At 33.4% G+C, this 25,485-nt stretch overlaps 1 protein-coding gene across 2 annotated transcripts in view; it reads right to left on the bottom strand.

The window, feature by feature from the left end:
- Scn1a (sodium voltage-gated channel alpha subunit 1) overlaps positions 1–25,485 on the bottom strand; it is a 129,846-nt gene that overhangs the window by 3,827 nt on the left and 100,534 nt on the right. For both annotated transcript variants that reach the window (XM_070021632.1, XM_070021642.1), the window contains exons 19-27: positions 21,427–21,547; positions 18,707–18,861; positions 17,037–17,210; positions 15,585–15,707; positions 8,101–8,382; positions 5,927–5,980; positions 5,177–5,314; positions 3,306–3,410; positions 1,451–1,721 (exon numbers count right to left, since the gene is read on the bottom strand). In XM_070021632.1, coding sequence (XP_069877733.1) covers positions 1,451–1,721; positions 3,306–3,410; positions 5,177–5,314; positions 5,927–5,980; positions 8,101–8,382; positions 15,585–15,707; positions 17,037–17,210; positions 18,707–18,861; positions 21,427–21,547 — 1,423 coding nt within the window. The remainder of the gene's footprint in view (positions 1–1,450; positions 1,722–3,305; positions 3,411–5,176; positions 5,315–5,926; positions 5,981–8,100; positions 8,383–15,584; positions 15,708–17,036; positions 17,211–18,706; positions 18,862–21,426; positions 21,548–25,485) is intronic.

The following is a 25,485-nucleotide window of genomic DNA, read 5'->3' as shown; positions in this document are numbered from 1 at the left end:
CTACTCAGGAGGCTGAGATCTGAGGATTGTGGTTCAAAGCCAACCTGGGCAGGAAAGTTCATGAGACTCTAATCTCCAATTAACCACCAGAAAACTGGAAGTAGCACTGTGGCTCAAAGTGCTAGCCTTGAACTGAAGAGCTCAGGGAGAGAGTCCAGGCCCTGAGTTCAAGCCCCATGACTGAGAATATAAAGAATTTTTTTTTTTTTGGGTCCCGTCGTGGGGCCTGAACTCTGGGCCTGGGCGCTGTCCCTCAGCTCTTCAGCTCAAGGCTAGTGTTCTACCACTTGAGCCACAGCGCCACTTCCGGCTTTTTTCTTTTTGCTTATGTGGTGCTGAAGAATCGAACCCAGGGCCTCAGTCATGCAAGGCAAGCGCTCTACCACCGAGCCACCTTTCCAGCCCCGAATATAAAGAATCTTAACTGAATAGGTTTCTCTTTCAGATATAGTTGATAAACTATTTAGCATACATAAAATCTAGGAGTGAGAGAGCAAGAGGAGACTTTGACCATGGTTATAACCATGGATAAGGGAAGGAATAAAAAAACTATATATAACATATGAGTTGGATTTAAATCTAGTTTATTAAGAGTGGAGAATGACATAAAAATCTATACAAGACTTCCCCTATACTGGATAGTACAGTATTGACCAAATTATCTTATATAAGAAAGAATGAATATTTTCCATGCCCAGCTGTCTTCACTTCACCAGGGTTATACATTTCTTTAGTGCAATGGGCTATTGTTCACAAAGACTAGCACATATTCTAGTCTTTACAACATCTGACTAAAGAAATGCTATTGCATGATTAGCACAAACTGATTTTGAAAGTAATCTATAAAATTTCTATAAGGTAAATTCCTTACCATTGGTTCTTGCTACCTTTTCCTCTCTCTCTCTCTCTTTCTCTCTCTCTCTGTCTCTCTCTGCATCTCTCTGTCTCTGTCTCTCTGTCTCTGTCTCTCTGTCTCTGTCTCTCTGTCTGTCTGTCTCTCTCCCTCCCCCTGGCTGTTACTAGCAACAAGCACTCACTCTCAACATGCTCTTGACTTCCTAGCTGCATCTCTAATGTGGTATTATTTTCCGATTGCCCAGCTAAATTTCTAGCCCTCTTCTCAATAGAACAATCTTGATATTGTGTAAGGTTTCTTTTCAATTTCAAAATCTGAAAATGTTTTAGTTAATAGCACATATTTAGTTTAATTAAAGGAGTTTTTACTATACTGAAAAATAGTATAGTATGCGCCTAAAATTTATAGAGTAGGATATTATGATGATATATTTTTGGAAATTAAATTTACAGGACAAATAAACACACTGGGAAGAAATGCACCAAAACATTCACAGTGGTTATTTCTGAATGCTGGGATAACCTCCATTGTAAAGGTCATTGTTTCAACTTTATTTTTATTGAGCTGAGGTTAAGAGATTTTACATATTCTTACCTACAATGGAGAGAATGACAACCACAAAATCAAAAATATTCCACCCAATGGTGAAATAATAATGTCGTAGGGAGATAAGCTTCAGCACACACTCTCCAGTGAACAGCACAATGAACACCAGATTGATGCGTGACAGAATGCTGGTCACATATTCACTCTGGTCATCTGTTTCCACCATCATTGTGACCATGTTTAGACAGATGAGGATCATGATGCTTATGTCAAACACTTGTCTGGTTACAAAGTCAAAAACCATTCCTTGAAATTTGTTCTGTAGAGAAATGGAAATGCTTTTAGCAATGTAGGAGTTTTACTTTACATAGAAGTGTATACCTAAGTATTGTTTTCATCAATTGACTTGTGCACAGTCGCCATTGTTGCTGACTTTTCTAAGAGATCAAGTCTAGTATGATGATATTGAAAATTTCGTTATCTAAATTGCAGTTTACTAATGTGTATTCCTTGTAACAGCCATCTCTCTCTCTCTATTTTTAAATAGAGAGAAATGCTGCATTCTGTTTACTTCTGCTGGAGGTACACAATGCACATCAACATCAAAGTTTTGAAAAGGTAAGAGAGCTTACTTTTCCCATGAAGCCCATGACCATGAAGCTATTTTAATATTTTGATTTAACATTGATATTCTATTCATGGAATTTTCAGGACATATTAAATCTTGTATTTTTATATTCTCTCATTAAATACCATATGCTACATTTTCAGACACAAAGTTCTGAACTTCTACAAGGATTATCAGGCTGGGATAGATCTCTTGTTCGATATAATAAAATTTCTGTGCTTTTCATGTATCTCTAATTCTGGATGCCCAGTCTGTCACTGCCAGACACTTTTGACCATCATCTATTTATTTCCAAGGCCCTGAAGAATTCAAATATGCTAACCCTCTTACGTTGTTTTCTTTATAGAATTGACTAATTTCTATTTACATTTATATATACATATATTTCATTTTATTCTCAAGAAGGAAATATTTGACTAACATGAAACAATACTCTGTTCATGGTACTCTGTTCTCTGGCACACTTTATGAATAGTTTAAAGCTCATAAAATTATTAGAGTAGGTTAAGTTCCTTCCATGTTCAGTTTGTTAAGCTTATCATGGAAATATGATTATTGTTATTTATAGTCACAAATTATAATTACTGACCCCAACTTCTACAAGCAATAGTAAATTCTATGTTATAGCTATACATATGAGGAGTAGGTACTGGAAATCTCTCTTCCTCAAAAACACTCCATACTTTTATGGAAACAATTCTTGGAAGTAAGGTATTATTTCACTTGACCTTTTATCCATTTCTTTTTTTGTGTGTTGAGCAAATACTACGTATTTATTCTGGGAACTTGGACATTTAAAAAGCAGACATTTTTACTTATTTTAAAATTGTTGCACAAAGGGGTATCAATTCAGTGTATGAGTTTGTATGTATTATTCATCTTGATCATTGTTCATGCATCTCCAACTCTAGCAGAAAATTTCATTTTTTTAAGCTTCTACTAAAGGTTTACCCATATCCCTGTCATTACAGGGATAACTGTAATGGAGGTGGATAACTTTCTTGTGTATGTCATATTGCCTTTTTCCTTTGGCCACATCGTATGGATTTTGATTGTGTAGTTCTAGATTCTGCTTTTGTAGATAAAGGTCTATCCCTGTGTTTCCCTATGATTGTGTTGGTTTCAAGTTTTCAATCATTATCATGGAAGCATGAATTACGATAGCCTAAAAGTGGAATAAAATTTTCTGATGGAAATCATATCTGATTACTCTTCTAGGAGAAAATACATACAATATTTTAAGTATATTTTTCCAAATCATTTGATATTTCTTACTCCTGGTCGAGGTATAGGCTTTTGTGGCTTTTTCGATCCTAATTTTTTCATTGCATTATAATATTTCTTCTGTTCTTCTGTCATAAAGATATCTTGACCTCCAAAGTATAGAAAAGAAAAATCAAAACTGATTAAAACTGTGTTCATTTGTCCATATTTTTAGTGTTACAATAGAGAAGAAATAGTGTGAAAAGGAAATGCAATTTTTAGCCACTTAGCATGATTACTACTGGAATTTCAAAAGTCTGAAACATCAACATTAAAAGTTCTTTGTAACCCCTCTGTCTATCCCCTTTGCAATACAATTTAAATTAAAAATATATTTTGTAGTTACCCCCTACTTTTTTTTTTTGTGCTGGTCATTGGACTTGAATTCAGGGCCTGGGAGCCATCCCCAAGCTTTTGTACTCAAGACTAGTACTTTACCACTTCACTTCCAGATTTTGGGGGATAATTAGAAATAAGAATCTCACAGTCTTTTCTGTCCAAGCTGGCATTGAACCATAGTCTTCAGATCTTATCATCCTGAATAGCTGAGATTATAAACGTGAACCACCCCCGCCCAGCAGTTTTTGTATTCTTATTGGACTCTCAGTTATTCAAAATCATGATGATGATGATTATTATTATATTGATAATAATTTCCAGAAATAAAGAGCTCAATTAAGAATATTCAAAGGGTCATAAAATTTGGCTTAAAGAGACATAGTCAGAACCATACACTATTTACATTATCTTTCTGAGTTAAGCTTGATTTTCTCTTCAAACATAACAAGCAGTTAAATATAAGTACATCCCAAGACAATTTGGAGTTAGTCATACAAAGCTTCTTTAACTCTGTCAAGATTGAAAGAAAGGCATGGAAAGAAAACTAGAGGAGTTAGGAGGATAGCTAAAGATTAATTTTTTGACACATTTTGGCAAGTTATTATTTAAATCATAAAAGAGTAGAAGTAACTTTAATTATAAGCCCACTCAAAGACAGTTAATTTATAATAGCATGTGTATGGTAAGTGAAGATAATTTATGCTCCTATCAGAATAAGGAAACATTTCTGTCAAGGGAAAGAATGTGCCAAAATGATTTGAATATAAAACTATAACATATAAATATTCATTACTACCAATCATTTACCTTCCATGCTTTCTATAAAGTGCAGATGTCATTGAAACAAGAAAAGAAGACTCAAGATAATAATAAATGGAACAAAAAAGCTTCAGTTAAAGCTCGGATACAGTTAGTTATAATGAAGTTAAGTTATAATTTAAGTAATTACAATCAAATTAGAGGAATGGACATTATAAAAGGAACCAATATAGGTGTGAAAAATAAACACTAGAAGAATCTTAGATTTGGTGTCTAATTTTATGAAATGATTCTGAAGATACTTTTGATTAACATAAATCAATTGGGCATACTAGTGCATTTCAGTATTAAATTTTACTACATACCTACAATATTCTCTGATCAAATCCCCTCTTCCTCCCTTTGTCCATTCTCACCCACCTTTCTGACTTCTAGTAAATAATCTTTTCCCTGAAAATATCATGTAAGAGAGAGTGAAGAGTTGTAATGATAAAGCATATGAGAAAGTGGCACATGCCTTTTTTGTTGTTGTTCTTATGAGTTCTAATTATTCTCTTTCAAAAGATGGACCAAGGAAAAGGAGGAGAGAAGTTTTATGAGCAATTATTTCTAATTTTCTATTGCCTTAAAGAGATAGGTAGTAGATGCCAGAAAGGGAGGAAACAGACTTTGTAATACCTCCATTTGATTTCTCAACTCAGGTACTCTTTTGGTGGGAAAAAACAAACATATCAGGTATATATATATTTTTATTTCAGTAGAGATGAAAGATTAGAGATACTTATCTTCTTCTTTTGCTGGTTGAAATTATCTATGATGACCCCAATAAACAGGTTCAAGGTGAAGAAAGACCCAAAGATGATGAAAATAACAAAGTAAAGATACATGTAAAGACTTTCCTCATACTTAGGCTGGAGTTCCACCTATCAAAGGAGAATCTTTTGTAAAATATTACAATATATTTGAATGCAGAAATTCTTTTGGTGTTTTTCTATGAGAGTAGAATATATTACCCAAAGTTATACTATTTGCACAACAATGATGTGTTAAATTTGATTGGCTTCAGTTAATAAATCTCAGCAATTTAAAAATTATTAGTAAAAAGTTACAAATGTAATATAAATTTATATATAGAATACATTGTAAAATTATGGTTTATGTTTTAATGAATTCATTAACAAAAAAAGAATTATTCACTTAGATGTTTGCCCCTCTATTATTATAACATTTATTTTGATTTTTAAGATTGAGTAGTCTATTTTATAAATCTTAAATTGATAATCCAGTCTTAAATTGTATTTAAACAATTATTAAATATATGGATTTCTGTTACTTTTGTTTGGCTTTCACAATAATTCATGCTTTTGTTTGAAATAAGTCCAGTAAATATTTATATAACTCAGATATTAACGAGTCATATTTGTACCCCTAGCTATTTCTTGAGGGTTTCATTTTTCTATTATACATTTTGAGATTAAATCAAGCACCTGATTATAAAATAATATTATAAAACATGGGTTATAAGGAATACTTACATTCCTGGAATCCACTGCTGCATACATTATATCCATCCATCCCTTAAATGTGGCCTATTAAAAAGGACATGCAAGTTTTACTGTGAAGTGAAGATAATTAAGAACTTATGCTTGGTAAGTATTCTTATTGACATATTTTAAATGAGCATTTTGAAAGGTAATTTTAAAAAAGTTATACATGGATTGTGGACTAGACATAAACTAAACAAAATGGCCATTTTATAGATTCTCCAAGTCATATACACTTCAGGTCTTTGGTAGTAAGATATTCATGACATTTGACTTTCTATTAAAATCTGTAGAGCACTTTTGGAAAGCTACATAAATTGAAACATATCTGATGATATCTATAGCAGCCAAAAATCATAAATCATAATTCTTGAAGAGTATGAATAAGCTATCAGAACTGGAAAGTAGTAGAGAAAACATTTTGCACATGACTCCAAGTCTAATAGCTTATAGTATTCTGTTAGGATATGAATTTTGGACTCTGTGGACATAATTTATTTTGTAGGCAGTGAGGGAACCTAACACAGCTTCTAGCATCTTCATCATAGTATATCTTTGTTCCTGAAATACTAATATTTGTAGAGTGTGGATGAGAACAGAAACTCCTGATTGTTCTATAGAAAATAGAAATACTTTGTGCATTATGGAGAGAGGTTTTGGACATGTCAATGTATCTGGTCAAAATGGAATAAGTCTATTACACATGTGGTAAGGGACAGAAAAACAGTGGGTAAAGGAACCATTTCCATGGAATTACTAATGAACAGGAAGGTGATTATGCAGAAGTATAATGACATTTTATTTTCCTTTAGTAGCAGAATTTATTGAATAGCTTTGTGCAGGACTTACAATCTACTTTTAAGAGTCACTTAGCATTTTGAAGGATTGCTTAAAATAGTTCAATGTTCTTTCCTCAGTTTTCTAGAGAAAATAATATGATTGGTGACATTTGCAAGTGTAATTATTAGTAAAAGATTAGAATCAATGCCAAAGGAAATATAATATTTAAAGAAATCATTCTTGTTTGATTTTATTTTAATGACATGATTAGTAGCAGATTAGAAATGTCCAGGAGAAAAATAAGAACTTCTAACCAAAAGGTTGGAAGAAATTTATAAGTTAACCATAGTAAAGATACCTCTGAAATATATGAGGGCTTTCAAAAGTATGCGTGTTTTTGCTTAGTCTTCTAGTTGAGCCATTAAAAAGAATAAGAAATAGATTTTGGTCTCAAAACACCCTTTAGAAGCACTCACAAAAATAGAAATTATAAAATTCTTCTCATCTGGAACTCTATTACTTGAACTGTGTCTCCAGCCTGACCTTTTGCTGAAACAGGGTCCCCTATTTTGTCCCCGTTGACCCTGGAACATCAGCCCTCCTGAGCTAAACATCCTGAGTAGCTAGGATTACAGGCATGAGCCACCAGCAACCAGCTTATACAACTCTATTTTGAAAACTGAATTTTCAGAAGACAAGGGAGTGCAGCATTTTAACTATGATTCTTTTTATCTTTTGGTTGCTTGTGATGCAGCCTCAACTGAAAATAGCATAAAATGAAAATATGTAAAAGAATAACATCCTTTGTGCTTTCATAAGTTACAAAGAACCAGTCTTAGAGGCTTACTATGATAGTTGGGATAAAAGTTCAATAATGCCATTGCAAGGCTATTGACCAGAGACAACTGTGCTTGTGTTTCATTTCTGGGTTCAAATATTCTCAGGCATCATTTAAATCTTAGTATGGTAGTAACCCTCAAAGCTAAATACTGTTACTTATCCTCTACACCAAAAGGATGTAACAAAGCAGCGGCTAATTTCTACAGATCAGTTACCATATATCCATTGCAATAGAAAAAAGTAATAGCAAAATTACAATTTAACAATCAATCAACTCATTCATATGGGAAGTGAAAGTAATCTGGAAAAAAAAGAATAAGAGTAAAAATGGAGAAAAAGGCCTATGGAAAGAATTGAAATATCCAGCCACTATTGGCTCTATCTGTACATGTACTAAAGTCTCCACTTGAGTTCAGAAACTTGTAGTGAGTCAGAACCAGAAAAAAATATACTTTCTTCTTAACAAATAAATAACAGATATAGTCATTACTTTGTTATTATTCTGAACAATAAGAAAAATTCAGAAAAAAATAGTGTTCACTTACAACTTGCAGCAAAGAGAGATACCCAAATCCTACATTATCAAAGTTTACTTTCACATTTTTCCACCGGGCAGTTTCATTTCTTTCTATTAGTTTTAGGCAATCAGAATGATTATTCACTTCGCTGATTTCAAACATGTCACCAGTGGTTGTATTAATACAGTGGTAGAATTTGCCAGCAAACAAATTTACGCCCATGATGCTGAAAATTAGCCAGAATATAAGACAAACCAGAAGCACATTCATGATGGATGGAATTGCTCCTAAAAGGGCATTCACAACCACCTAATACACAAATGGAAAAAAAAGAAAAGTCAGAATTCTTATTGGTTAAAAAAGAAGAGACATTCCCTTATTAAGCCTTAAGTTCAAATTTTTCCATTAAGACTATTTATCCTAGGATATTCTTAAAGCAAATTAAAATAAGAATCGTAAAAAATTAAATCCATTCTTTCTTAAGCAATTCACTTAGAAAAACAAATATAGGCCAAATAATATAACAAAGAAATGGGAAATAAAAGGAGTTTGGTAAAGGGGAGAAAACGAATAAAGAGAAAAAGCAAAATTTGGGGAAATTTCTGTCGGATGAAATAAGAATATGTATTATTAGAATAAAGTGAAGTGGGAACTCCTATGCAGATGATGAACTCATTTTAAAGAACAAACTGAACACATTTGGGCACAATTTGATTTGACCAATAAACTTTAAAATTCATGACTAAAATGTAAAATTAGAAAGAGATTATAAGATACCTAATATAGTTTGGCCTTAGTCATCCATGCATTGCTATGACTAATAATAGTTTTGCATAAGAAGCAAGACAATTTAGCATTATGTATTTCAGTAGATCATCACATCGTTTATTTCAAGCTCCAGTCATTTCAGTTGTTTCATTTACTGAGTTTAATCTGATAAACTTATTTTAAATGAAACATAACAGTGATCAGTTTCCTGGTAAAATACGTAAAGGAGAGATGTCTTACCTAATTTTCACATCTGATGCAATTATGCACGTAAGGTTCTGTGATAGATTACTTTCTACTTTTTCTCCTATGGAAAGGGTTTTAACCCCCTATTGTTTTTTTAACTTCACAAATTAAAAATGTGAGTTTTCATATTTGACATCACTACAGGCCTTCCTTCCCTCCTCCTCTACAGTCGCAACGGAGCTGCTCATGAGAATTTAAGAGGGATAATCAAGACACTAAAGTGCTCAAAAGTAGCATATGGTGTCTCGCCTTGAATATTAATTGCTGAGAATAACTGTGTGTTTATATTATTCTCCAGAATCTGATTCAAAGTCCACAAGGGACATCAAAATATCTTCTATTTGCCTGTTGATGCCAGTGTACTTTCAGAAGAAAGTTTTTTTATTTCTTACTTCAAAAAAAATAAAAATAAAAAAAACACGAGAGCTAATTCCTTATACTTTGGAGTCCTGTTTGAAGTCTGTAAAAACCTTTCAGCTTTCAGAGCATACAAGACAGTGTGATTAGTGGACCAAAGGAAAGCATGAAACCAGTAATGATAAAGATGGGGGCATGAAGATGAAAATATGTATTCACCTTGAATCATCGAGAACCAGATGGTAGGGACTATGTGGCCTATAAATTTGACCAAGGTCACATACCTCTCTGTTCTGATTTTACCATCTCTATTCATAAAGCTCATTAAATAAACCTTTCACTTATTTTGTTAAATTGTCTTTAACAAGCTCTACAGAGGTTTAAATTCGACATGTCAATTAATGAGAACAATGCATCTTAATCAATATCACCTCTTCCATTGTTCTCCTCCATTTCTCTAAGTCCTTGCTATATCTTGAATGTATGGACACAATCAGATCTCTTGGATATGAAATTTTAAAACTGACATCAAATTATTATTTATTTCCATTTGCTGTGTGTTTTTTCTAACATCCAAATGAAAATGCTATTTGTACTGTGTGCCCAGAATACATATTAAAGGGTATACATTCACCTCTATCGCCTCATTTAGAATTTCTTTTCATGCTGATTTGTGAGTTTCACACTTCTTCCTTCAAAAATCTTTCTCACGTATGTCGCATTCCATGCTAGCTTATCCTTGTTCTCTTCTTAGTTCTGACCTTCCTTCCTTCATAACTGTACTATTATCAAACTGTTCTAACTCTCCCTTTCTTTCATATGGATGTGTGAGATGAATTAATCTTTCCCAAGTCCCATATTTTACTTATTTAACAAGTCCCAAGTGGTTACAGAATCTTTTCCACACCTTGATTTTCACATCACAATCTACATGTCTAAATTGAATTTCCCTGGCTACCCACACTTCCTGTTACTCTTGCTAACAGAATTACTATGGGCTAGTATAATTGCTGGAGAATTGAAATCTCTTGTCCAGTGTCACTCACTCCCTTTCTGCAATACTCTCTTTTCCTAAAATCTGCAGTTCATGTAGTTTTTCTTTCCTCACCTCCAAATTCAGCTTCCTAAAAGTGAAAACTTTTTCCTTTGACTTGAAGTGTCAGAATTCTAGTATTTGATGGATCTGAAATCAAAATTAAACTTGGAAAGTGGACTAGAGAAAAGTAGCACCTCTTCTCTTTTCAATTTGCCTCATTTCTTCTCCTAAGGGTCTCTCCCACATAGTAGGTAACCATACTGTTGTGTATTAGGGTTCATTGTATTCCTATGTTCCAAAGAGATCATGTTCTTTTTGTTAAAATGTGAAATGCAAAAATATATTTGTGACTCATGGGCTTTGAGTGTTTTAATTATAGGAATGTGTCAGAGAGCTTTGACAATAGGAGTAGAAAAATGATTGACTGAACGAACACATAAATAAAGTAAAACTTAGCTTAAAATTTGTTGACCAAAGCATAATTTTCAACTGTTAATTATGGGATAGGAGTAATTCAGTAGCTGAGCACAAGTAAAAGGTTTGAGTAAAGTAATATATATGAGAAATTTTCTTTGAAATGGGTTGTTCTCAGTTAAAATTAAGTTCAATTATGGCTTAATAATAAAGTGCTCTACAGAACTTTATTATTCAGGATATTTTTGAAAAAAAGTTGTCAAAATACTGGAGAATTTACTATACAAAAAGTCTATTCATATCTAAGATGTCATTAAACTTGGCAAAAGATCATAGAAAGGATGGTCTTTTCCCAAGAGCCTCAACTCATCTGGTGGTTCAGCAGAGGGAGATAGTTAACTCTTTGCATCTCTGGGGAACCACAATAATTAGTTCCCATGTGGGGAATGTACTTGGCAGAGTTGGTCTGAATAAATTGGAAAGAACAAATCGAGGTTTCAGGTCCCATAAAGGAAGATGTCAAAGAAAGGAACTGTCCTAATGAATTAACACCAGGGCTTGTTCCTTCACACAGACCTTTTCCAAAACCTTGTCCAATTGAGTTTCTCTACTTGAGCAAACCACTTCTTAGGGAAATGGTTTTTGTCTAGGGCTCTTTTTTGATTTTTTAAAAAATTAAGTTGACATGAAATATAAGGTTGATATTCAAACATTTAACTTAATATTTTAAAGTTTAGTTAGAATATTCAAAAATATTGTCTGAATGAACCATCACATCTATATTACTATGTCTTCTAATGTGTGTAATAAAAACACAAGAGAGCTATGTGAATAAAAATCAAAAGTAGGTAAAGTAGAAATCAGATATTTTTGAGAATAGAGAAGAGCAGTAGTCATTTTTTAAAAAATGTAACTACTAAATTTGTACTTGTTTTTGAGTGATATGTCAATTTATCTGAAGAAAATTTTCATTTTTTTTCTCCCACAAAAGAAAATCTTTCCCTCTTGCTCAATATTTTTAAATTTAAAGAGTAAAGAAAATATAGATTTCTTTTTATTTTTCTTTCTACTGCAATGTTTTGTAAGAATCTAAGAAGTTTTTAGTTGTGAGTGACTTACTATAACGTTGAGTTTATGCATTATTGCCTTGATACTCATGACATGATTTTATTATTTTATCTGTATAATTCAAATTCACTATTCTGCATTATTCAAAAAGTAGGTTTTCCCCTAACCAATGGTTTAATTCTCCATTTTAAACACAAATCATGTATTCTTGTTCAACTCTTATTACATATTTTCTTTTGTTTCATCTTGACAATAACCCTTTATGAACTTGTATAATAGAAATGGAATGATCACAATTAACAGCAGTCTTACGAAACCTAGAATATGATACCTTAGCATCTGCTCAACCATATGAAAAACTGACTGGTGGTATGCAGCTGGCCATTTTCAAGACCCAGACTAGTGGACTGGCAAGGAATGAATGCCTCAAATAAAATCAATATCTTTTAAATCCCGAAAGTTAAAATGGTTTTACACAATCACCCTATACCAGGGTTCCCCACCCTTATCAATCAAATAATCTCCCCATAAATGGATAACACAATTTATACATAACCGCAATGTATTCTGTGAGATGTAGTAAAGCTATCAACCTCTTGGGGGTTAAAAATCCCACAGAAGTTAAACTCATCAATGTTTTTTATTTCCAAAAAGAAATTTAAGACAATTGAAAATAGTGGCTCTGGAATTAAATGCTGCATCGACCCTACTGTGGTAAAAATCATACTCTCCCCAATCCCTCCCTCATCCCACTACACACAAGGTACAGTGAAAGGATTAAAGGTAGCAAAAGGGGTAATACAGTACCCATAATAAAGGGCTCAGGGGAGGAACCAGCGCTCCACCCCATCCAAGTTGGAGCAAGATTATCCTATATAAAATAGAAATATATAGTTTGTTATTAGTTAGAAATCTGATATGACAGAACATTTGGTGTTAATTTTTGTAATATGATGCTCCCTGTCTATCTCCTCATCAATTAAAACTTGAGGTCTTTTTTTTTTTGAAAAGGTATTTAAGATTTCCAAGATTAGGAAATTACAAACACAAATTTAAAGACAAATTTTTATTTTACCCTAGGTATTCATGACATCAGTTTACTCAGTTTCAGTTTTACAAGTTGAAAAATTTGGACTGGAAATTTGAAATACAATAAATGTTCAAAAGCTGTCAGCCAGAAATGTGCATAAAACATGCAAAACACAAAGGGCAACGTGATGATAACTTATTTATTACTTTCTAAATTCTTATCAAGCACTACACAACATGCTTTATTCAGTACTGTTACATAAAAGCACATGCTTTGAAAAAGTGACAGGAAAACAAAAATCAGTTAAGTGTCTGATACACATTTTGACACAGCTGTTGCAATTTTATGCTGCTGGGAAAAAGCTAAATGAGAGTTTCTGAATATATTCAAATCTCACCTCTTAAGCACAATCATTATTATTACATTCACCTCCTCATCATCTGTGATTATATTTTTTTACAAATACTAGAAATATAAAAATAGAATAAGAAGGTCGTTTTGACTCTACAATGCCAAACAGATGCAGAAAACCTCAGCCACCCCTAGTGTTGAGTGTAAGACATCAGAAGGAGGCAAAGCAGTACATTCATACTCTGAAAGTTTAAATGATTAGTTTTAACAACTATCAGAATCTATAAGGAGTTTGTTTTTAATATTCAGAGTTTTACAAGAAAACTTCTTTTTATAAAACATAAAGCATTGTTGATTAATAGTTGTAGCTAAGTTTATTTCTATAAAATATAAAATTTAATCCAAAGACTAAATTCATTACATTTATGAATAAATGATGAATTTGTGGATTTAATAAAGTTTTGAAAGATCAAAATTTGAAATATTTTTGATGCTTTCAAGTTTATCATTATTCATATTTCATGAGCCTTTTAAAATATTAAGTTTTAATTCAGTGAACATGTTTTCCCATGGAATGTATAAAATGATAATTTTCTCAAGAATTGAAGCCACTACTCTGAAACAAAAGAAGTGTTACTAAACTGGAAAACAAAATTATTTACATATTCCAAATTTCTGATAACATTTTACTAAAAAAATCTCTGCCAGAAGTAAAACAGTACTATTTGTCTTATATTTTGTTGATTATTTTCTGATAGGAAAAAATGTGATTTCAGACACATGGAGAAATTGAAGACCCATCTATGACACTATGTTGGAAATGAACTTTACAATTTGCCTGGGGTTGGGGGGAAGGGGGTTGGGGACAGAGAAAGTGGGAGAAAATGAGGGAGGAGTAACAATGTTTGACAAGAAATGTGCTCATTACCTTACTTATGTAACTGTAACCCCTCTGTACATAAAAAGACCAAAGAAAAAGAGTGATATTTATAATAAATCTTAAGTAGAAGAGAGGATAAGGCCATAATTGACCTAGGAAATGAAAATAGGCATCTACAATACAGCTTAATTTCTATTAATATAACTGAAACTTCAGTAGTGGAAGAGTAAAGTTTATCCCTTGTGCTTGATTGATTTATTTAGATAAAGAAAATCGTGGCCTATTAAAAATACAGTATTGACTTTTATATTATGCATCTTACATTAATTAATGTTGGGGCTGGGAAGTTGGCTAGTGGTAGAGTGTTTGCCGTGCATGCATGAGGCCCTGGGTTCGATTCCTCAGCACCATGTAAGCAGAAAAAGCCGGAAGTGGCACCGTGGCTCAATTGGTAGAGCACTAGCCTTGAGCTAAAGAGCTGAGGGACAGCGCTGAGGCCCAGAGTTCAGGCCCATGACTGGCAAAAAAGCATTAATTAATTAATTAATGTTTCATGAAAAATGTCCATAATGCAAAAATTTCTGAGCTGTTATAATCATAAAGAATAGTTTAATAGTTACTTAAAAGGAAAAATTCATATTTGTGTAACTCTGATAAGCTAGATTTAAGTTAAGTTGTTAATTACCTATCATAATAAGTAAAAAATTATGTATTCTGTTTATTTCAGAATGATGTTTGACTTCTTTGCATAAAACATGCAGATTTTATGTAATACTTAATTTATAATCATCTATGTGTATGAAGATTATTAGTGCAGTGTTGTAAATTAAGTCTATATCAAACATAACTTCTTTAAAATTCAGTACATATTTGCTATCTACCTTTTAAAGCATTCAAAGAATGCAAATGTTGGCATTATAAAGACAAAACTTTTGGCAATTGCATTTTTTCCTTTACACTTACATAGTTGTAATTCACATTATCCTCACGAAAACTCAGGTGAGCCATTACAAAGGGAAAGTACATGACACAGAATTCACTTTCAATAATTATTATATCATTACACATAGTATTTGAGTAGTGCACCTGCATTTTGTATGCAGGATTGTAAGGAAACTCCCAAGATAGATAAAGAAATCATCTTAATAAGCACAGCACATAAATGATAGTACATCATTTTTAGAGAGGCCTAAGTTCTCTTGCATATTACCTGGAAGTAAATATGCAACAGATAAAAGTGTAAAGTAGCAATTTTGCAAAAATTTGCCATTCCTTTGCATGCACATGTTTCCCTTTTTCTAAATGTAATTGAGTTTAATTTTGGCTACATACAATAACATCAGGTTATTCATTATTCTTACCCTCATTCCTTCAAACCGCGATAAGGCTCTAAGTGGTCTCAGAGCTCTTAGTGTCCTGAGCGATTTGATGGCACCAAGTTCTGAGTAGCCCAAGGCATTTGCAGTTAAGCTGACCAATGAAACCTGTGCACACACAAATCATACCAAATAAATAGAATGGTTGTCACCCGATCTACAGTTACCATGTAATACAACAAATACAATTTTTTATTGATAATTGTTCAGAAGATGGATGGTTGGATATTTTCAGTAAACCTAAAATTTTAAGAAAACATTTTTCAAGTTGATCCAAAGAAAGTTACTTTTAAGACATGAATTACAACCAGTTCAACAAAAATCCTTAAACATCATGTAACTTATTAACTGTTCAATTAAATTTAGATGAGTTAAACAATCAGAAGAACAATGAAATGATTAATAAAATAGGAGCTGGGGTGCAACTCAGGGGAGACCATGTGCTTAGCAATATATGAAGACCTCAGATCAGTCCCTAACACCAATATGATTACCAGCACCACCAAACCATCACCATCTTCCTCCTCTTCCTCCTCCTCCACCAAGAAATCCAGGTGAAAGAAAATGGCATTGATTATCCTTTTATTATTGTTACTAATACATTTGGGGCTATTTAGAAAACACAAAAATTGTTGTTATACTGGGAAAAGCAAGATATCTCTAAGTTGGTATATACAATTAATTATAGCCAATATTCTTAGTAATTAATATGTTCTCAATGTCAGTTCTGAATATATCAATAGATGTAGGTCATTTGTGAGAAATAGTGAAGACTAATGGATACTACAGTTGTAGTATCTAATTCTTACAGAAAGAAATCACCAAAACTCCACATTCATGTAGGATTATAATTTCTTTAGTGTCAACATGGCTGCTATAGTCAACATACACTGGATACTAATTTTTCAAGTTGTTCAATTTTTAGTGTATTAAGTCCTTATATCTAACACACCTTAAACATTGTTTGAAATACTATAGTTATTAATTAGTCTTTTTCAAGAGTGCTATATAATCATGATGGAATAATTAAAATAGAACATGAAAAACAAAATCATAACTCTTGGGCACCAGTGTCTCACACCTGCAATCCTAGTTACTCAAAAAGCTGAGATCTGAGGAGCCCAGTTTGAAATGAACCTAGGTAGGAAGTCTGTGAGACTCTTTTCTCCATTAAACTACCAAAACAAATGAACCCAAACCCAGAAGTAGGGCTTTGGTTCAGTGGTAGGGTGTTAACCTTGAGCAAAAGAAGCTGGAGGACAGTGGCTTGGCTTGAGTTTAAGCCCAGGACCAGCACCAAGAAAACACTACACTGTCATTTGTTAAGTGGATTTATTTTTCAAAAAGCATATCTTGTCATCACAACACGGTAGTCATTATTTTAGGAATAAAATATGAGTAAGACAAATTACCTTGAATATAAGGCATTGTACTTACATCAACAATTAAGAAGTCCAGCCAACACCAAGCATTGGTGAAATATGTTTGATAACCATACGCGACCCATTTGAGAAGCATTTCCAGAATGAAGATGTAAGTGAACACCTTGTCAGCATATTCCAACATAGTCTTAATTGTCTTCCGTTGGTCTATGTATATGTCTTCAAATGCCTACAAAGAAAAAGTTACAACTAACTTTCAGATGCTGTCATATGCTCTGTTATCAATCACATGTGTACATGACATTTCACTAGGATAAGAGAGCAAAGGAATAGTTGTTATTGATACTTTATTACTCTTCAAGGCCTTTTCATAATAAAATTATGATTTCTGTTGCTATTTTAACCAGAAAAAGTAAAATTATAATTCATAATCACTTAATTTCAATTCATAAAATAGCTATTGACATTATTGTAGTGTGGCTATTTCAATTTGACTCAATAAACTATTCCATTGCTTTTGTTTCCTGGAAAGGAGATTAATAGCCTAGCAAGCATGAGGCCCTGGGTTTGACTGATCTCCAGCCCAAAAGAAAAAAAAATACTAATTCATCTTATTTCCTTGGCTTCTTTTTTCATAGATTCATTTTAAGGTTTGTTTTGTTTTCTTTTAGTTTGCTTTGCTATAGAAAACAGATGGAAGAAATAAAAAAAAGCTATGTTCTCATTAAGTGGCAATTGTGACTTATGAGGACAGTGTCAAATATTACTTAAGGTTTTATGCTTCCTTTTTATTTCTTCATTTTGCTTATCATTTTAGTTTTTAGCAAACATATTGTGACAATGATGGAAAATAACATTGTGTCTCATTTCGATTCTATTATGCATTCCTGAAATATGATATTTGATATTTTACTTCTAAGTGAACATTGCTTTCATTATGAATGATTTTTTCCTAAAATGGTATGTGGAGAAAACTATCTGCAGGAAATTCTGTGTTGTAATGACAAACTTGGGTTAAAGAAAATTAAATATTACCTTTATATCTGTGTTCCTAAAATAATATTGATGTTCACATCTATATTTTTGTAAATGATTTTAGAAATATAAATTGATTCTGGTAAAAAATATATTTTAAAAGCAAAATCAATTTTAAATGAATCACTAAGGCATACTGCCCATTATTTATTATTAGCAACATTGTTTCCTAAGTAGCATGTTTATTTATTATTAGCAACATTGTTTCCTAAGTAGCATGTACGTAGTAAAACAACTGGAAGGGGCAGAGAAATAGCCCCTAAGGACTTATTGACTGTCCATAAAGAGAAAATAGTAATTACACCATTAAAAAAAAAATTCAGCAAAACGCATAGGATATGTATTCCCAATCACAGGACTCCATGATTTATACTATGTTTACCATGCTTATTATCTTTTCGTTAATATTCATATGTGTTGGTTATAATGTGTGATCTGTAGGGCTAAATTTTCCGGGCTACTTATAGCAATATGCAAAAAATATATAAATAGGTTATAAGAAGTAGTAAAAGCAAACAGTAACATTCAGAAACATACAGCTATAAATTAGGTCTATTATTTGGAAGATTGATGGGAGTTCATTAAAATGCACTAGCTATTCGGAAAGTGAAATAAAGAGTACGAGTAAGTGATCGGAATTAGAATATTCTAAAGTGAATACTGTAGCATTTCTGCTCAATATCCACTCACCAGCGCACCACTACTGAGGAGAATCATGAAAACAATGAAGGTCTCAAACCAGTTATGTTCCACAATGCGGAAGCACGTTCTTCGGAGGTTCCACCACTGTTTACCTCTGCCTTCTTCCACGCTGATTTGACAACACTTGAATCTTCGGACACAGCCTGTAAGTGTAATGTTCACACAGGAACAGAGAAAATAACTCTAACGCCTCCATGACATCCCTTGCTCTCTCCCATCTTTTCATTAATACTGCCATCTCAAATTTTCTGGGATAGCTCTAAACCTTCTGTGAAGTTGTGCTATTTAGTTATTTAAAGGATCTCTGGCTGAGAGTATCTGCTTTCTCTGGCTTCTAATGTGACTGCAAGAATTTTTGTACATTATGAACAATATTTAAGGAGCTTGTTTTGTGCTATATATTATCATATTGTACTCTTTTGCTGTGCACTTTTGAAGTAACTCTAGAAAAAGACTAAAAACTGAAATTAATAGTAAGAAATAGAAGATTTTATGAGCATACAAAATGATGTTAATCAAAATGAACTCCAAGATATGGAAACAAGAAGTTTTTTTTTCTTTTTTTTTATTATGAAAATACTGTACAGAGGGGTTACAATTACATGGGCAAGATAATGAGTACATTTCTTATCAAGCATTGTAGCCTCCTCCTTTGTTTCCCCTTCCCATCCCTTCCCATCCTCCCCTGGCCCCCCCCAACTAATCCACCCTCTCTCTCCCCCCTCCCCCCAAAGTTTTTTTTTTAGTGTACTGTTTGCAGCTATTTCTTTTTTCTTTCATTTTCCTATGGTTTATCTCATTGTCACTGTTTTGTATTTCAGTCCCCTTAGTCTTGTATAGTTGTTTATCTGATATGAGGAATAAAAGAGGGATCACAGAAATGGTGAGACAAAGGATAAGTGCAAACCAATGCAACAGTGATACTCACAAGATACTATGTTGGAGATGAACTTTACAACTTGGGGGGTGGAAAAGCAAGAGAAAATGAAGGAGGGGGTAACATTGTTTGACAAAAAATGTACTCATTTCCTTACTTATGTTATTGTAATTCCTCTGTATGTCACCTTTACAATAAAAAGAGTAAGAGAATAATAATATAGATGTTTTCCCAAAATGCTAGGGGTGTTTTCCTCTCGGTTATCCTTTGGTGTATCTAGCAGTGCTTATATGATTTTGTAAAGTAATTCACTTTAATAAACTTTCAGATCCCTGTGCCACTGCTTAGCTCACAATGTGTTCATTTACTCTAACATCAGAATCAAAGCCATAGGTAACTCTGTGTATATAAACACCATGGAAGATATACTTAACTCTCTCAAAAAGGTCCAGAACAGATGTATACTTGTTTTTAAGAAACTTACATTATGAGTTTTAAGAATAAAACAGAAGAAAAAGAAGAAATAGAAAAAAGAAATAGAAAAGAAAAGGTTGGGGCTGGGCAGGTGGTGGGGGAGCAAAATGGAAGACAATGTGGAACAATTTGGAGAACTATGTTGGAAGGAAAAGAACAGAAGATAGTAGGAGGGGGAAGAAATGGAATAATGGAGGGAGGAAGCAAAAATGAGGGAGCTGAGGAACAAGAGAATAAAAGGAAGGGATAGAGGAAAAAGAGGGAAGAGACATCTAATAGTGTAATAGAGAATGAGTTTCATAAGACAATACAATATTAGTTATTAGAGAAATTAAATGAATAGTTTTATTATATCCATTTTATATTTATTATAGCCAAAGAAGAAAATAAGAAAGCCATCCACTATGATCAGATGAAAGTAGTTTCGAGAAGGATTGACATGATATGTGTAATTTATATAAGGTAAAAATAAAGAAGGAGGATACTTTTGGCCTATTTAAAAAAGTATACAAAGGCTGGGTGTGGTGGCTCACACCTGAAATCCCAGTTATATGGGAGGCCTAGGAAGAAAGATCATAATCTGAAGCTGATTTAGCAAAAGCATGAGACTACCTGAAAAGTAAACTAAAACAAAAATGGGACTGGGAAATGTCTCAAGTGGTAGAGTGCTTTCCTAGAATCTGCAAGTTCAAGAACAGAAAGAAAAAAGAAAGCAAAGATGAAAAAAGAGTGTCAAATAGAAAAATAAGTAAATATATTAATAGTTCCCAAAAAGTAATTTCCCAAGGATATGGAGCTATAGGAAATACTAATTATAATGAAAACAAGTATTAGACCTCTTGTCCATATGACAACAAACTCTACTAATTGCTATGTAGGTATCAGGCATATAAGGCAGTGCATATTTCCTGTTTCTTCCAAAGACAGTAAAATGGTGTTTCAAAATCACATTTAAAATTTTAAATTTATTTAATTTTAACATAATTTAATATTTCAAAGTCATATTAAAACTTTTCATTTATTTAATTTTAAGTAGGCAGGTCCTGCAAATGAGAATCCGACTAATGCTGAAGGTGTCAACTTACTGCCAAATCACCATTTTCCTTTAAAAGTTATAAATTAGTCACTAGTATTGATTAAGTTAAAATGTTTTTCTTTCTCATGTTCACTCATGATGGTGAGATATAACTGAGCACACATTTCTGTTTTAAATGTTTTTTATCTGTCAACCTGCTAGACATACACCAAATAGATTTCCCGACCATATTTTATTCTCGCTAAATGACCACTTTTGCCTGGCAAACAGTTTCAAAGTCAAAATATTCAAAAAATGATTAGCATAAGAATGTAACTCTACCTTCAGTGAAACAGGCTTCTGGTTCCAGGGTTTCTTCGGGTTCCACTACAGGCTGCTCTTCTGCAGGTGCTCCGATGTCCACGGTGCTGCCTTCCGACGAACTACTGCTTTCATTCAGCTTCTGTACACAAGATGGGTCCAAAACATAAAACCCCTTAATGGCATGCTGCAAGGAGTGATCTCTCCAGAGGGGATTATGGCTATGAACTTATCTTTTATGTTAGCCTTGATGTGAAGAGTTTGTAAATGAAGCACAAAGGAGAGATTTAGTTATAAGAGGAAATGAGAAAATTATTGTTCATTTTAACTGGATCAGAATTCTTAAGGATCAATCATCTAGCCCTGTTGCTATGTTACAAATGGCCATCAGCAATATGTACTAACAAAATCATTTGTCCTTTGTATCCTAGAGAAGGAGAGGGGGAGGAGAAGAGGGAAGGAGGAGAAGAAAGAATGAGAGAGAATGAGAATGCTTCCATTAGAAGGAAATAATGGTATTCTTCTAAATGTTTGGCTGCATATACTCATAAATGCATATATATACAAATATGTTTGCATGCTAGACAGGCACTGTACTAATGAGCTACATCCCTAACCCTAACTACATATATAGCTTTAACAGTGTCTTACTATTAGGCAAATCCTATCTGTTACTTTACCTCAGAAATTGTATGAGATTAAAATCTATCCATAATCACATAATCCTGGACAGATTAATAAGTAGTTTCAGGTTTTTTTGAAAAGTATTTTAGTGTTGTAAGAAGAAATTAGTATGTATATGGGAAATCTAGTTTTCCCCCTCAACAAAGATGCATCTGTTAATATATCATGAGACGTTAAAGGAAGGCATTGCATTATACAACAATATCCTTATATTTTGACAATAGTAATGAGACACAAATATCTCTTAAGAGTTCCTAAAAGACAAAGATAGCACAAATAGAAAATATCCACAAAAGAACAAGTCCTCATTTTCTCTGTCAAGACTGTCAAACCAATCTTTAATTTTTTGTAATAGTAATGAACTCATCCTATTGTTTATTCAACTAAGACTTACTGAACACCAACAGTGTACTCCAGGCTGAGTGTTCACTGCTTACTAAAATATTCTCTTTGGCCTCTAAAAAATAGTACAGTGATTTCCAAACTTCATATTCATGCAGATAATACAATAGACATTTAGAAACATGCATCAATCATTCACTCAACCTATCACATTATTATTGTTATTATTATTATTGTAGGTCATGGGGCTTGAACTCTGGGCCCAGGCACTGTCCCTTAGCTCTTCAGCTCAAGGAATCTACCGTGTGAGCCACAGTGCCACTTCCGGTTTTCTGGCGTTTTATTGGTGATAAGAGTCTCATGGACTTTCCTGTCTGGGCTGGCTTTGAACTGTGTTCCTCAGATCTCAGCCTCCTTAGTAGCTAGGATTACAGGCTCCAGCCACCAGTGTCTGGCCTTATCGCATTATTATTTTTTTTTTTTTCTAATTACATCTTTTTTTTTTTTAATTTTTTTATTGTAGAGATACTATACAGAGGGTTACAGTTACATGAGTGAGGTAATGAGTACACTTCCACTTCCTCTTGAACATTGTTACCCCCTCCATTGTTTTCCCCCTACCATCCCCTCCCTCCCTCCCTTCCCCAAGGTTCTTTTTTTTTTTTTTTTTTTTTTTTTGATCGTGATTAAGTGCTTATCGCATTATTTTAAAAAACAACAACAAAAAAAATTAAAATTCAGGGGCTGGGAAGGTGGCTCAGTGGTAGAGCGCTTGCTTTGCATGCCTGAGGTCCTGGGTTCAATTCCTCAGCACCACATAAGCAAAAAAAAAAAGAAAAAAGCCGGAAGTGGCGCTATGGCTCAAGTGGTAGAGGGCTAGCCTTGAGCTGAAGAGCAGAGGGACAGTGCCCAGGCCCAGAGTTCAGTCCCCACGACTGCCCAGGCCCAGAGTTCAGTCCCCACGACCGGACCCCCCCAAAAAAATTAAAATTCAAAATTTCATATCCATAGAAATTTTGGAGAGGGCTGGGAAGGTGGCTCAGTGGTAGAGCGCTTGCCTTGCATGCATGAGGCCCTGGGTTCCATTCCTCAGCACCACATAAGCAGAAAAAGCCAGAAGTGGAGCGGTGGCTCAAGTGGTAGAGTGCTAGCCTTCAGCTGAAGAGCTGAGGGACAGCACCCAGGCCCAGAGGTCAAGCCTCAAGACTGACAAAAAAAATTTTTTTGGAGAAAATTGCATCAAACTATTCATATTTGCTCCAAGAAAGATAGTTGAATGCTCTTCTTCCCTTTTAATTCCTTGTAAAAGAGAAAATTCAAAATTCAAGCCTAGTAACAAGTGATTAGGCTTTGTAATAATTTGACACTCATGGTTCTAAGTATTCAGTTTGTAGATGATCTTTAAACTTATAACAAGATTTTTCACTGAAGACATTAATACAAGCCAACAAATATGAAATTAGCCTGACTAAAAGGCTGGAACTCAAGCTAGCCATAGTGGAATATACCTGTAATCCTATCACCTGAAAGGTTGAGGCAGGAAGATCCTGAATCTGAGGCAAGTGTGGATTATGTAGTCATTCCCTGTCTGAAAAAAACAAAACCTGAAACTTTGTATGACTTAGGATACAGTAGCAAAAAAGTAATAATCTACTTCCTGGCTATATTTACTTCTGAATATCCTGGCATTTGCCCTCAGCATTTGTACTAAATTAAATTTATACCTAGAAATAAGCCGTTGGTTTGTGTCTTTAACAATTGAGAGAATCATCAAGAGGTGATGTTGCAGCATCAAAATTTCAGTCACAACATTTATCTCATACGGATCTTTGTGGGGGGGGGTATCCTTCTGTATCCTTCTCCTCAACATTAAGCCTCCAAAGTGATAGGCCTTGACTATCACTTTAAAAGTGCTATCATAGGATAGATTTTATTGACATTATTTGCATTAAAATTAATTTCATATTTTATAAAAAATCCATGAGAGCAACATTTCATCATCACCTATTGCTCTTAAGTGTAAGGAGAAAATCAAGAGTAGCTTTGTACAAGAATTCATTTCTTCATGATATAATTAGTAAGTTGGAGGTGAAAGGTTAAATTATTTTTATCAATACTCAATGATTAGAAAGCATATAATTTCCTGGGAATAAATGTATGTGTGCAAAGTTATTTAGATACTGGGTCAATCTGACTTGCTATACACAATGTAACTATATTACATTGGGTGCCCGCATAGACCTTCTAGTCTATACCAAGACTCAAAAACAAACTTTATTAGTATAAAAATTTCTTCTTCAACTGTATGGGTTTTCAGTAATTAATGAACATAATAAGCTACAAATTTATTCTTTTTTTTCTTTTGTTGGTTGTGGGGCCTGAACTCTGGGCCTGGGCGCTGTCCCTCAGCTCTTCAGCTCAAGGCTAGCGCTCTACCACTTGAGCCACAGCGCCACTTCCGGCTTTTTCTGCATATGTGGTGAGGAATTGAACCCACGGCTTCATGAATGCAAGGCAAGTACTCTACCACTGAGCCACCTTCCCAGCCTCACAATTTATTCTTAAGTGGCATACATAATGAATCCTGCCATAATAATGATATTCATAAAAATATTATTAATAGCTTGCTTTCTTCACAGTCATTATTTGTTTACTAAGGGGAAGCAACGATTTTAATGATACCATTGAAATATTTATTTATATCTACCTTTAAGTGAAAAAATATTCATTTGATGAAGCACAGAACAACTTTTAAAATTTGTTTTAAATAAAAGATACATGAAAGTGTCCATATTATTTGATAACAATAAAAACTGAAAGACTTCTTGCTAATTTCTGGTAAACTTTCAAGATAGCATTCTGAGAAATAAACAAATAGTATAATAGATTCACATTTCAGTGTTTGATCATCACATTTCTTATTTTGACATTTAATTTTAGGGTACTTATATAAATTTGTCACACTTAAATTTATTTATTTATTTATTTATTTCAATGCATGTGGATTCAGGTTTTTTTTCTTTATTTAACACTTTCGGGTCTTAATCTTCAAAG

This window comes from Dipodomys merriami, unplaced genomic scaffold, assembly GCF_024711535.1.
Source record: "Dipodomys merriami isolate MVZ:Mamm:240054 unplaced genomic scaffold, mDipMer1.0.p SCAF_1, whole genome shotgun sequence".
Classification (NCBI taxonomy): Eukaryota; Metazoa; Chordata; class Mammalia; order Rodentia; family Heteromyidae; genus Dipodomys; species Dipodomys merriami.
The sequence above is the reverse complement of the archived record's forward strand: the minus strand, read 5'-3'. Positions and strand labels throughout refer to the sequence as shown.